Source organism: Grammomys surdaster, unplaced genomic scaffold (assembly GCF_004785775.1).
Source record: "Grammomys surdaster isolate TR1022 unplaced genomic scaffold, NIH_TR_1.0 749, whole genome shotgun sequence".
NCBI lineage: Eukaryota > Metazoa > Chordata > Mammalia > Rodentia > Muridae > Grammomys > Grammomys surdaster.
Window position 1 is genome coordinate 79,738 of NW_021605168.1, and position 12,066 is coordinate 91,803.

Genomic DNA, 12,066 nt, shown 5'->3' on the forward strand with positions numbered 1-12,066 from the left:
ACTTTTATCAGGTAGTTTTAGATCTCAACTCTTAGATTTCTGAGAAATACATTCATGTTATAGCATGAGATGACAGTCTGGTCTCTAAAACTAAAACTACGGAGTTTATTTATTATCTTTTTGCCGGTCATGACTCAGCATAAAATTACTCTTGCTGTAGATGGAGCTCTGTAGAAAAGAAGTGAATGGAACAAGATTTAAATATCATTGATAACATTTTAATGCAATCAAGACAAAAAAAATATATAAGAACAGGGTTCATGGGAAGCTAAATCTGGCAAGATCTGCACTGTGACCAATCTAGCAGTTCCAATGGAAATGCTGACCAGATAGAAAGTGGGATAATTGTGAGCAGTGGATCACTGTAAACTGAGTAACAGTCCTCTACGGTATAGGACAAGGATTTACACTGAGCACCCTGCTATAGGAAACAGATGCCTAAAAGGGACAGCACATCATGTAAAATCAACTGGTTGACTAATATTGCCTTCATGCATGGATGTTATAGGAATCTTAAAGGAATCTCAAAGGAACAGTCCTCTTCAATTTGCTAAGTAGACTAGAATTCATGCTGATTCAAAATCACTCAGGCTAAATGCAACAGTGGCGAAATGAGGAGATAGATCAGGGAACATAAAAATGATACAACTTGTCCTAAGGGTAGGCAATTAGCTCACCCTCAGAGAGTACACTCTGTACAATTCTCTCGTATAGATAGGATGCTGGGGGTGAGTGTGCTGCAGAGACACAAGCTGCACATCAGGCTTGGAATGTTTCGCTTGAGGCTCTGAAATTTTTGTTAAACTTGCGATGTTGAGAAATGGGGAGTCTGTGGGGAGGAGATTACTCATGCAGACCAGGGATCTTTCCTAAAATACTGTTGACAGATAAACAACTCCAGAGCATAGGACCAACCAAGACATTGTCAAAAGGTAGAAGAAATTTGGAAGGGCAGTAGACCTGGCAGATCTAAATTAGCCCTGCTTCTTCTTGGCCATTAGCCAGATGCCACCTCTCAGAGTCCCAAGTGAAGGAAGCTAAACAGTTTACATTATAGAATTGAAAAAGAAGTACCAATGACATCCTTGCTACTCTAGACAATCTTGTGCTTTGGTAGAAATAATGGGTATAAGCTTGAGACTTTTTCTTAATCAGAAAGTGAGTTCATGGTTTATTGAGCAGATAACAGAAGGTCAACAAAAGTGTGGCACCTCTGTACAGCTTCCATTACAGAAATCCAGCCTTTACTCATTTGAGGAATCTGAAAGGATACTAAATACAGCTCTTTATGAAGATGTGAGAATGTACTTACATGTAGGGAAAGGGATTCCTGAGAACCACATATTTATTGAATTAAATCCCTGAAATCAGAGCTTCCTTACCAGGAGATCTTAAACAGTCAGGCTTCTGAAGTCCCTCACACCATTCTGCAGCTGTATTTCCTTATGCATCAACACCAGAAATAAGTGGTTTAAGCTAAATTCTTTAGGCAGTACATACTTTCTTTCAACAATATGGGGATATTTGATTGACATTGAGATGGAAGACCACTCTACGTTGACTTGCTAAAAGAGTCTGGATGTCACTATGGTGGTGTTGCTGTTGTTTGGTTTCCTGTTTTTAAAGTTTTTGGGTTTTTTGTAGAATTGTCACTGGTGGTACTATGGCCCTAGTGTTTATACTAGCAGTAAGTATATAAAACTACATACGCTAGGACAATAGTGGCACAGCTGTTTTGGGTGCAATGAAAAAAAAAAAACTTCTGATATGATTAAGACCAATTGGAAGGTACAAATCCATACTTTGTATTTTACAGCAATGCACAATCCTTTCCTTGAGAGGCCATACATTCTAGAGAGGAGTTAACAAAATTTTTCTGCTAAATTCATCTTATCTCTTTCAAACTGACTTCTAAATGTCTAATTTAAGCATGTCAATTATTATAACTGTTAGCTTATTTCTTAGAGAAACACTCTTCAGAGTAGTCAGTGATTACTAGCAGAGATTCATGAAAACACTACAGATAATTTACTAATGCCATGGCATGGTAATCAAATATTCAATAAAAAATCCCTCTCTGTCCATAAACATTAGATAAAAGATGATAGAAAGAATACAAGCCTCTAAAGAAGGGGAAGTGATTATGAACAATAATTAATAATGGTATGACTTGACCATCCGTTATCAGGCAGCAGAGATTTCAAAAATAATTTGCACAAGAATCAACATGTAGAAACAAGCAAAAAGAAATCATCCAGACACAGATAACTGTGTTGTAATTAAATAGTTAACATTCCCTGAAGATAGACAGACATGGTTCATGAATGAGGGATTCTCTACGTGACTTCTTGCTGTCTCACGGCTGTGCATGCCCTCAGGGGTATCTGCTAAACTATATAGGGGGAGGAGAACTAGCCAATTGTACGACTCCAGTGAAGCAGCTCTCCAGAGTCAGAACACATCCTGCTTGGGAAGTCCTGGGCAATAATGCTGCCATTGAGTCAGCCTCACTTCTGTAAGTAAACTCCCTGCTGTGCCTCTCTAAGTTAAAGTATCCAGTTCAGTGATTCTTCGAGTTTTTTTTAATGGAATTCTTTTTTTTTTTATTCTTTGATTTTCTAATTTTTGTGATTAAGTTTTTGTTCAAATTTTACTAAGAGGAGAATTAAGAATAGGCTTTCAAATATCTTTTTAAAATGTTTTCTTTTTTAAAATTTAACCTTTTTTTTATTTAACCTTTTTTTTACAGTTGAGATTTTATCACCCTCCTAGTCTACCCCTCTGACTGTTTCACATTCCATACCTCCTCCCTCCATCTCCAGGAGTATGTCCTTACACCTTCGTCTCCAATCCCACCAGACTTTCCCACTCCCTGGGGCCTCAAGTCTCTTGGGGGTTAGGTGCTTCATCTCTTACTGAGTCCAAACCTGACAGTCCTCTGCTGTGTATTTGTTGGCACCTCACTTCAACTGGTGTATGCTGCCTGGTTGGTGGCTCAGTGTCTGAAAGATCTCTGGGTTCCAGGTTAGTTGAGACTAATGGTCCTCTTACAGGATCACCCTCCTTCTCAGCTTCTTCTAGCTTTTCCCTAATTCAAACACAGCTTCTGTCCACTGGTTGTGTGTATAAATCAGCATCTCACTCTTTCAGCTGCTTGTTGGGTCTTTCAGAGGGAAGTCATGATAAGCCCATTTTTGTGAGCATACCATAGCCTCAGTAATAATGTTAGGCCTCGCCCCCACCTCCTTGAACTAGATCCCAATTTTTCAGGGCACAAGAGACAATTGGATTAGCATTACTCAACATCTATTAAATTGAGATATGCTTCAGTGTTCCAAGATATTCTGTCTTCTGTATTGAACTGAGAGAAAAAGAAGGAAAGCATTGCTGGTATCCAATGAATGCAAATGATGGGGAACATTAAGTAGTTTCTGATGTATGGGACACCTTCCAAAACAGATATTACAGTTCAAAAGGAAAATGTTTTGGAGCTTGAGAAACTGGAAATTACTAAGGATATAGTCAGTGGCTCCAATTTGTCTTATCTCAAGGCAAAAGAAAAAGAATTGTGATTGTGAATATTTTATATGAGTTTTCCTATTGAAATACATCTGATGACTCTTTATATTCTGATGCCAGAAGTAGTCAAAGATGCCAGATTGTATCTTATAGTGTTTTCCAGTTTAGCACAAGCCAGTGACATCAAAAAGGAAGAGAAATGGGCTGCTGACAAAACACCATAATTTGTAGGCAATATCTGCTAAATGAAAAAAGAAGATGATAGCAAAAATAATTTTTAAATGAGCTAGGAAGACATTTTACAAAAATAATTTTTAAATGAACCAGGGAGATATTTTTATATTTCTATTTATTCCTTGAGAATTTCATGTATGACTACTGTATTATATCACTCATCCAACTCCTCAAAAACCCTTTTCCATGTTTCCATTCAAATTGAGAGACTTTTTTCATTAATCAGTATTGTTACATTTGTAAATGCATATAGACGACCTATTAATTCCTTTAATGTTGTTCATATGCCTATTGTTTTAGGGCTGGACATTTGGTAATGAATAATCAAATAATGAAAATTTTTTGCAGCAAAAATTCTGGACTTTTAGTACTTATATTCATTCTTCATCTTACTCTACTATCTTCCCTCAGCCTGAAGTGAAAGGCTCCTGTTGTGGTGCCTCATGGGTAGCTATTTGGAAGTTGTGGCTAATCCTGATCATTGTCACAACTTTTAAAATTGGGTGTTATAGAAAAAGAGAAAACAGACTGAATCAAGCTTCTAAAACTCCTGCTATGACAACATAGTGATAAAATTTATTCTTTCCAAGTAATAATGATCTTTGATAAAACAGTCTCAATGTCTGTGTTCTCTCCAGGAAAGTTGTGGAGTGCTATGACAAAGTGAGGGAGAAGATACTAGCAGTTCTTGTTCTCACTTCTATACTATCAATAATATGAAATTAGGAAAAAAATTTCACCACATAATACATCGCCTTTATGAAAATATTCAGATGACAATTATGAGAATCAAATCTACATACAGAATTAATTATTCAGATCAACTTTAAAGAAAATGATCTGAAGTATTTGATGCAATAAACTCTGATAGAGTTTTATCATAAGTTAACAATTGCAAGCTGATATCATTTTCTCAGAACCTTCTCATCCTCTTCTATAGAGTGATCATCGTCTGTTTATTTATTTTCCAACATGTAGAAGAAGCAAGCAGTTAAACTGTGGTGTCCTTGTCCCATCAGTGTCGAAAACATTGACATCAGACATGAAATTCAAAAATTACAAATTCCTAACGAGTTTTGTTAACTGAAAATGAACTTAAACTTCAGTGAAACTAAACCATCCAAAAATTAGTTAAAATACAATACAGAATTTATTCAAATGTCAGACATTTGTAAAATTCAGAAGCACTTCTGAAAAAATAAAAAAAAAGTAAAACCACCAGCTTATCAAACTATTCAGAAAAACACAATTTTTTGACTAAGTACTCACAGGGGATTTTATCTACCATTCTAGATATCCAGTGCCAAATCATTTACTAAAGAAAACTCTGGTCAGATAAAACTTTCCTCAATCAATTGGGTCTATGAAAACTCAGATTTAATACATCATCCCTAAGTGGCCCTTGTTTCTATGCAGCAGGGGCACTCCTGCTGCTGGTAGTGTCAAATTTGCTTCTGTGGGAGAAAACTGCATCAATTCCTGAATGTCACCCAGAAGAGGGGCGCTGCTGGAATCCCCTTGTGAACACATTTAACAATGCCATCCAGCGAGCTGAAGTCATTCATGTTCTTGCTGAGCAAATGCATGAAGAGTTTGTAAGTATATCAACATCCATGCTAATGCTTGAATTTCACTAGTAATTGAGACACTAATCATCATGATTCAAATATCAACAAAAACACCTTTGTAGGATGTTAAGTAGGATGTACCAACTACTGATATGGAATTCTCATTTCCTGTTGTTGCATTTAGGATCATGAATTTCCACTGACCATGTTCTTTTAACACACTGTGGATATTCACTGTTCCAGATGTGCACTACAGTGAAGTATATATTTGTAAAATAGAGAAACTGAAGTATGTGAAGAAGAAAGAAAGAAAGAAAGAAAGAAAGAAAGAAAGAAAGAAAGAAAGGAAGGAAGGAAGGAAGGAAGGAAGGAAGGAAGGAAGGAAGGAAGGAAGGAAGAAAGAAAGGAAGGAAGAAAGGCAAGAAAAGAAAGGAAGGAATGAAGGATAGAAAGAAGGAATGAAAGAGGGTAGTAGGAAGGGAAGGCAGGAGGGAAGAAAGGAAGGAAAAAAGAAAAAAAGAAGGAAAGAAGGAAAGAAAGAAAGAAAGAAAGAAAGAAAGAAAGAAAGAAAGAAAGAAGGAAAGGAAGGAATGAAGGGTGGAAGAAGGAGGGAGGGAGAGAAGGAAGCAAAGAGGGAAGGAAGGAAGACAGAAAGAAAAAAGAAAGAAAAATAAAAAGAAATGAAGGAAGGAAGGAAGGACAAAATAGAGCCTTTCTTTCCTATCGTTTTAAAAATTGGATATTTTCTTTATTTACATTTCAAATGTTATCCCCTTTCCCGGCTTCCGTTGTCTGCAGAAACATCACATTCTCTATCCCCCTGATTCTATGAAGGATGTTCCCCCACTCACCCACTCACTCCCACCTCCTGCCCTGGCATTCCTCTACACTGGGGGATTGAGACTTTACAGGACCAAGGGCTTCTCCTTCCATTGATGCCCAACAATGCCATCTTTTGCTACATATGCAGCTGGACTCAAGGGTCCCTCAATGTGTACTCTTTCGTTAGTGGTTTAGGCCCTGGGAGCTCTGGAGGTCTGGTTGGTTGATATTGTTGTTCTTCCTATGATGTTGCCACCCGCTTCAGCTCCTTCAGTTCTTTCTCTTACTCCTCCATTGGGGATTCTGTGTTCAGTCCAATGGTTGCCTACTAGCATCTGCCTCTGTATTTGTCAGGCTCTGATAGAGCCTCTCAGGAGACAGCTATATCAGGCTCCAGAAGCCCCTAATTGTTAGAAATTGTGGTTTAAATATTTTCAATGATAAAATTTGTCCAATATCAGGGCAGGAATAGAAGTATATCCATTGTTTTCTTGCTCATAGCTACAGGTCATTTCTCAAAGTCAGAAAGTAAAAGAATGACAGAAGTAGGGAAATCTATATGATGGACATCAAGAAAATGTGTTTCTGTTTGCAATAAACATGTCTTCATGTTAGTTTATTATTAACTAGTTGTTATTTTTTTCCTTAATATGACTCAGTACCACAACCCATTCTCATCTGGACAATTTACAAAACTTGTAAGTACCTCATTTTTTCTAGTTGCTCCAAATGTGATCCCATCCTGTAAATGATTGCAACTTAGATGAGAAAGCATTATACAATATTTATATGTTCTATTCTTAACTGACAGTTCTTCAATGTCTTCCCCTTCACAATAATCCATTAACCTTTGAGGAAATAGCTAATTATTAGAAATAAATAATATATTCTAAAATATATTTAAGTAAATTTAATACAATTATACAATGATTAATCCAACACACAACATGAATTGATAATTTTTATATTTTGTTGACTTAGATTTATGTAAAGTTTATGGTGAAATATTCTATTTGTGAGTAAGTTTTTCATGATACACACAATATCATTCTAAAACTATTATAAACTGTACAACTATATATATTTAGTATTACATTAATAAATATCCAATTATGATATCTGGAAAAGAACATATTAGTATTTATTGACTCAAAATACGAAGGGAAGGCTAATAAACATATTCTAAGACTTTGTGCTGATATATTAGAGAAAGATGATAAATAAATCATTCAGTACTTGATAAATTTACTCGTTTCATTGTCTGGCTTTCAAATAGTAACTTTTAGGAAAGTTGAAAACAAGAGAAATACAGGAAGAATTTAAATATTCAAAAGTTAGTGAAAAACCAAACTAAGCTGTAAACACAATAGATAGACACAGAATTAGGTAATTGACACTTTCTTAATTTCTTAATATTTGTATTTTATGAAGTACTTATTATAATTTATAAATTCAGTAAACTATATTAGCATTCTGGTCATCAGTTCATTTATATAATTTCTGATCTCTAAACTGAATTTTTGTTTTTATTTGTAGGTTGCACGAATGTTTAGGCGTGATCAGGCTGTTCTCAGAGCCAGAAACCATTGCCACTCTAACAGCACAAACCCACCAGATCATGGACCTGAACACGAAAATATCAAAGTGAGTGTCCTTCATGGTTATTTCATAAAACACTGAAAGTAATAAACTGGACGTGTAGTGATGTCAGTTATGGCAGGCATTATGACAAATTTAGGAATCATGCATGCAGAAAAAAATGGAGGTGAAATATAAAAAATAATCACATTATATTGTTGAAAAATTATAAATAAAATCAAATACCCAATAACAGTGCAGCAGATACTTAAAAAGAATAGACCACTTAGAGGATGGTATTTTAGCAATGATTTGCCAATAAAATTTTAAATACTACTTTTTAGGAGGCTTTGAGATAAGATGGCTATCGATGATTATGTACTCACTCCTACATCAGTGATGACAATGTGACTGTATTAATTATGTGATGCTCGTGGCTTCTGCATGGGGGCATCCTACCTTACTGAACACTAGGCCCTTTCTTGATTTTCAAATCTGTCCTGATTCTATTTTTACCTGTCTCTTCATCCCTCTATGATTCTCTATCCCTTAACTGAAAACAAGGTGGGCAGAGTAGTCCTGTGAAATACTAGTTTATATTCCATAGGATGCAACAATGCTCAAATTCATAATGAAAAAATCTACTTATCATTGCTGTTCTATTTTATGATTGCTGTCATCTCCTCATTCTAATTCCCTGTAATAGCACATCTTAATATGATTTAATTTGCATAGTATTTGAAAACAATAAAAGAAAATGAGGACAAAGAAATGAGGAAAATTTTCTTGAGAGCTACAATGTTGCCAGACATGCCACAAAGTGCTTTTTTTTTAAAGTACTGCTATATATGCCCCTCACAAAAACTTAACTACAGATGGTATTATTTGAGGCACTAAACAAAAAATAGGTTTTGAAAAGTGGTGTAGGATATTTATACCTGCATAGACTTTAAGAATGCCAGTGTGCACTTCATCCAACTGCTGATCTCAATAACATAACAGCATCTTCATCACCTAACAGCATGCGCCCATATATTGGCATCACCATTTGCCTGCACCATCCCTTAACGTCCTTTACCTCTTTCCATTGTAAGGGATGTGATCTAGTCTATCCTCATATTCATGACCGCTGGGGAAACTAACAAACATCAATACAATGAACACATTAAATCAAATGTGAAATAGAGCAGCAAAATTCTGTTGTGATTTACACTGATTCTATTATTAAAGCCAATGCTTTGTTCTTCACCTACACATGTTAACTAATATTGTGCTTTGTCAGGGGAAATGAGAAAGCACATTAATGAGTACCATGCTCTCTTAATTGTATCTTTATTCTAATTTCTTAAATTAACCTGGAAATCATAATTGTGTACATTAATGAGTGCCATGACTTATTGGAGTGTATGAATCCCTGAGTGAAAATGATTTGAACCATTTGCCCACAGCTGGTGAATCTATCTTTCTTGAGTCAAATACTATTGGCTGATATTGCGTCGAGTAAAACCTCTTTTACCAACTGATAAACAAGTAACCAAATAAAGATATCGCTACAAGAAAGCTGTTAGAATTACATGGGACAATGAAACATAATGGCCTAACCTCAGAAAAACAGTAATTGATACAGATCATAATTTGTTTTACTTTGCAGACAATAGACTAATTTTTTAATATAACATCTATACAGCAGAGGTCATATATACATAGTAAAAATAGGTTGCAATTCAGCTTTTTTACATGGCATTACATGCAACAAACCTCTTGCACTGAAATTATTTCAATACCATGGTTTTATTGTGTTTTCTCAGACCAAAAAGTATTTAAAAACGTTGATCAATTATGTGGGTTCCTGGATCAGCCCTCTATTCCATCTAGTGCTTGAACTGCGTGCCATGCAAGATGTCCCTGAAGTTATCCTCTCAAAAGCTAAGGAGATAGAAGAAAACAACAGAGAAATCCTGGAAGACCTTAGGTGGATACTCACCCAGGTGAGCAATTTTCCATTAGTTATTCCCATTCATGAAGGAAATTGTATGTGTAAATAAAAAAAAATCCACAGTCAAACATAGATATCTGACCTTGTGGACAATCTTCCCCTAAGAGAGTGTTTCTCAACATGTGGGTCATGACTTCTTGGGGGGGGGCATATGACCCTTTCACAAGGACAGCATATCACATATCCTGCATATTAGATATTTACATTATAATTAAATACAGTAGCAAAAATACAGTTATATAACAGCAAAAATAATTTTGTTGTTGAGGTTACCACAGCACAGCATAAGAAATTACATTAAAAGTTCACAATATTAAAAAGGTTGAGAACTACTGCTCTACTAGGTTGCTTGCACCTCCAACACTCTCAGAGATGCTTCCCATCACCTCCCTCCCTGAGAATCAGAGTGAAACCAAGCTGTTCCTCATAAGCACTTGGAGAACACCTTTCCTGGATAGAGTGAAAAGAACTCAGGTCTTTCAATCATAGTCATCCCTTGGCTCTGAATATTAAACCACCATCTGATCCCCATCACATTTTCATACATATACTGCATAGAGGATGGATATAGTTGAAATGTATGAAAGAAAAGTGGTGCATATCAGCTTCTGTGAAATATATATGAAAAGACATGTAAGTTTCCCGAGTGAGAAACTGACATGAGCTCCTCCATTGTCCCAAAATCAAATAGAGATTTCCTACTTTTTTCTCTACTTCTGAAAGAGCATGCTTCCTCTGTGATCAATTACATGTTAGAACAAATGCACACGAGACTTCACCATGGATTCTAAAAGTCCATTTGAGAGTCTTTTTCCTTAGAAAATGAAAACCCAAAATTTTGATTGAAGTAGCACATTTTTTATTGGATATTTTATTTATTTACATTTCAAATGTTATCTCATTTCCTGGTTTCCTGCCTGAAAACTCTCAATCCCATCCCCCTCCATGCTTCTATAAGGGTGCTTCCCCACCCTCCCACCCACTCCCACCACACTGCTCTGGCATTCCCCTACACTGGGGCATCAAGCCTTCACAGGACCAAGTGCTTCTCCCATTGATGTCCAACAAGGCCATCCTCTGCTACATATGCAGCTGGAGCCATTGATCTGTGCATATGTACTCTTTGGTTGGTGGTTTAGTCCCTGGGAGCACTGGGGGGTCTGGTTGGTGGATATTGTTGTTCTTCCTATGAGGTTACAAACCCCTTTAACTCCTTCAGTCTTTTCCCTAACTCTTCCCTTTTGGGTCCCTGTGCTCACTCCAATGATTGGTTGCAAGCATCCTCATCTGTATTTGTCGGCTCTGGCAAAGCCTCTCAGGAGACAGCTATATTAGACCCCTGTCAGCAAGCACTTCTTGGCATTTGGAATATTGTCTGGGTTTGGTGTCTGTATATAGAAAGGATCTCCAGGTGATGCCATCTCTAGATGGCCTTTCTTCCAGTCTCTGCTCCACACGTTGTCCCCTTATTTCCTTTAGACATTTGTGAATGAATTTTTCTGACTGAATCCATAAGAAACAAGGAGAAAGGAACACTAACAATTCAACCAAGTAACTGTCTATCATTTTCATTTTCAGGTCTATCCTACAGCAAAGATAAAGGAAAAATTTCCCAGCTGGGAATATCTTCCATCCATAAAATCAAATGACAAAAGTGATAAATTTTTGGCATTTTTTAACATTTCTCACTGCCTACGCATCGATATATTCTACACTAAATATCATCTCAGAACATTGATGTGTCGCATAACTGGGAAAGATTGCTAAGTCCACGTATACGTATACATGGTCTGCTTGGTAGATTGTCCATGACAGTCCATTGCTGAGAACCTTCTTTAAGTTGTATACCTTTGGAATGCATATGTATGTGTAATTGGTCTCTTTTTAAACAATAAAATCCTTCTATTTAGAAGTGTCCAAATCTAAAAAGTCTCATCATTTTTTGTTCATTGAATAGAATATATATATATATATATATATATATATATATATATATATATATATATATATATATATAAAATCAGGCTGTACCATCAACTTATCACAATCTGAGAATTAAGCTTAAAAATATTTATACTTTACTTCAATAAATTCAAAATTTACTCCACAGAAAAGTAATGAAAGTCAAAGTTATTATAATCAAAGTATAAAACTCATTAACTACTCCATGTTTCCTAACCACAAATACAGTTTTTTAATACTTCTTGAAATCCTGACTGTCCTTAGGAAACAATGTTCAACTTGAATGCATAGCTCCTCCAATATAATTGCTGAGTGACTCCCTCCACAGCTTCAAGAAAACTTTGAGGAGATGAGGCAAGGAATGGACATAATAAAGACACACAGAAT

The 12,066-nt window shown here is 36.0% G+C and overlaps 1 protein-coding gene across 2 annotated transcripts; it reads left to right on the plus strand.

Moving 5' to 3' along the window:
• Window positions 1-2,486: 2,486 nt before the first annotated feature.
• LOC114633719 (prolactin-8A8-like) lies at window positions 2,487-11,646 on the plus strand. Of its 2 annotated transcripts, none has more exons than XM_028782330.1 (6): window positions 2,487-2,515; window positions 5,173-5,348; window positions 6,803-6,841; window positions 7,680-7,787; window positions 9,530-9,709; window positions 11,296-11,646. In XM_028782330.1, the coding sequence occupies exons 1-6, from the start codon at window positions 2,488-2,490 to the stop codon at window positions 11,482-11,484; spliced, it is 720 nt and encodes a 239-aa protein (XP_028638163.1). In that variant the 5' UTR covers window position 2,487; the 3' UTR covers window positions 11,485-11,646. The 2 variants fall into 2 exon arrangements, with proteins under 2 accessions (XP_028638163.1, XP_028638162.1); XM_028782329.1 differs by having other exon boundaries at window positions 2,488-2,515; window positions 5,170-5,348; window positions 11,296-11,484.
• Window positions 11,647-12,066: the final 420 nt, after the last annotated feature.

Coding starts and splice junctions, on each gene's coding strand:
- LOC114633719 (XM_028782329.1), top strand. CDS start 2,488: ATGCTGCCATTGAGTCAGCCTCACTTCT. Junction 2,516..5,169: donor ATTGAGTCAGCCTCACTTCT/GTAAGTAAACTC, acceptor GTTTCTATGCAG/CAGGGGCACTCCTGCTGCTG. Junction 7,788..9,529: donor CTGAACACGAAAATATCAAA/GTGAGTGTCCTT, acceptor GTGTTTTCTCAG/ACCAAAAAGTATTTAAAAAC.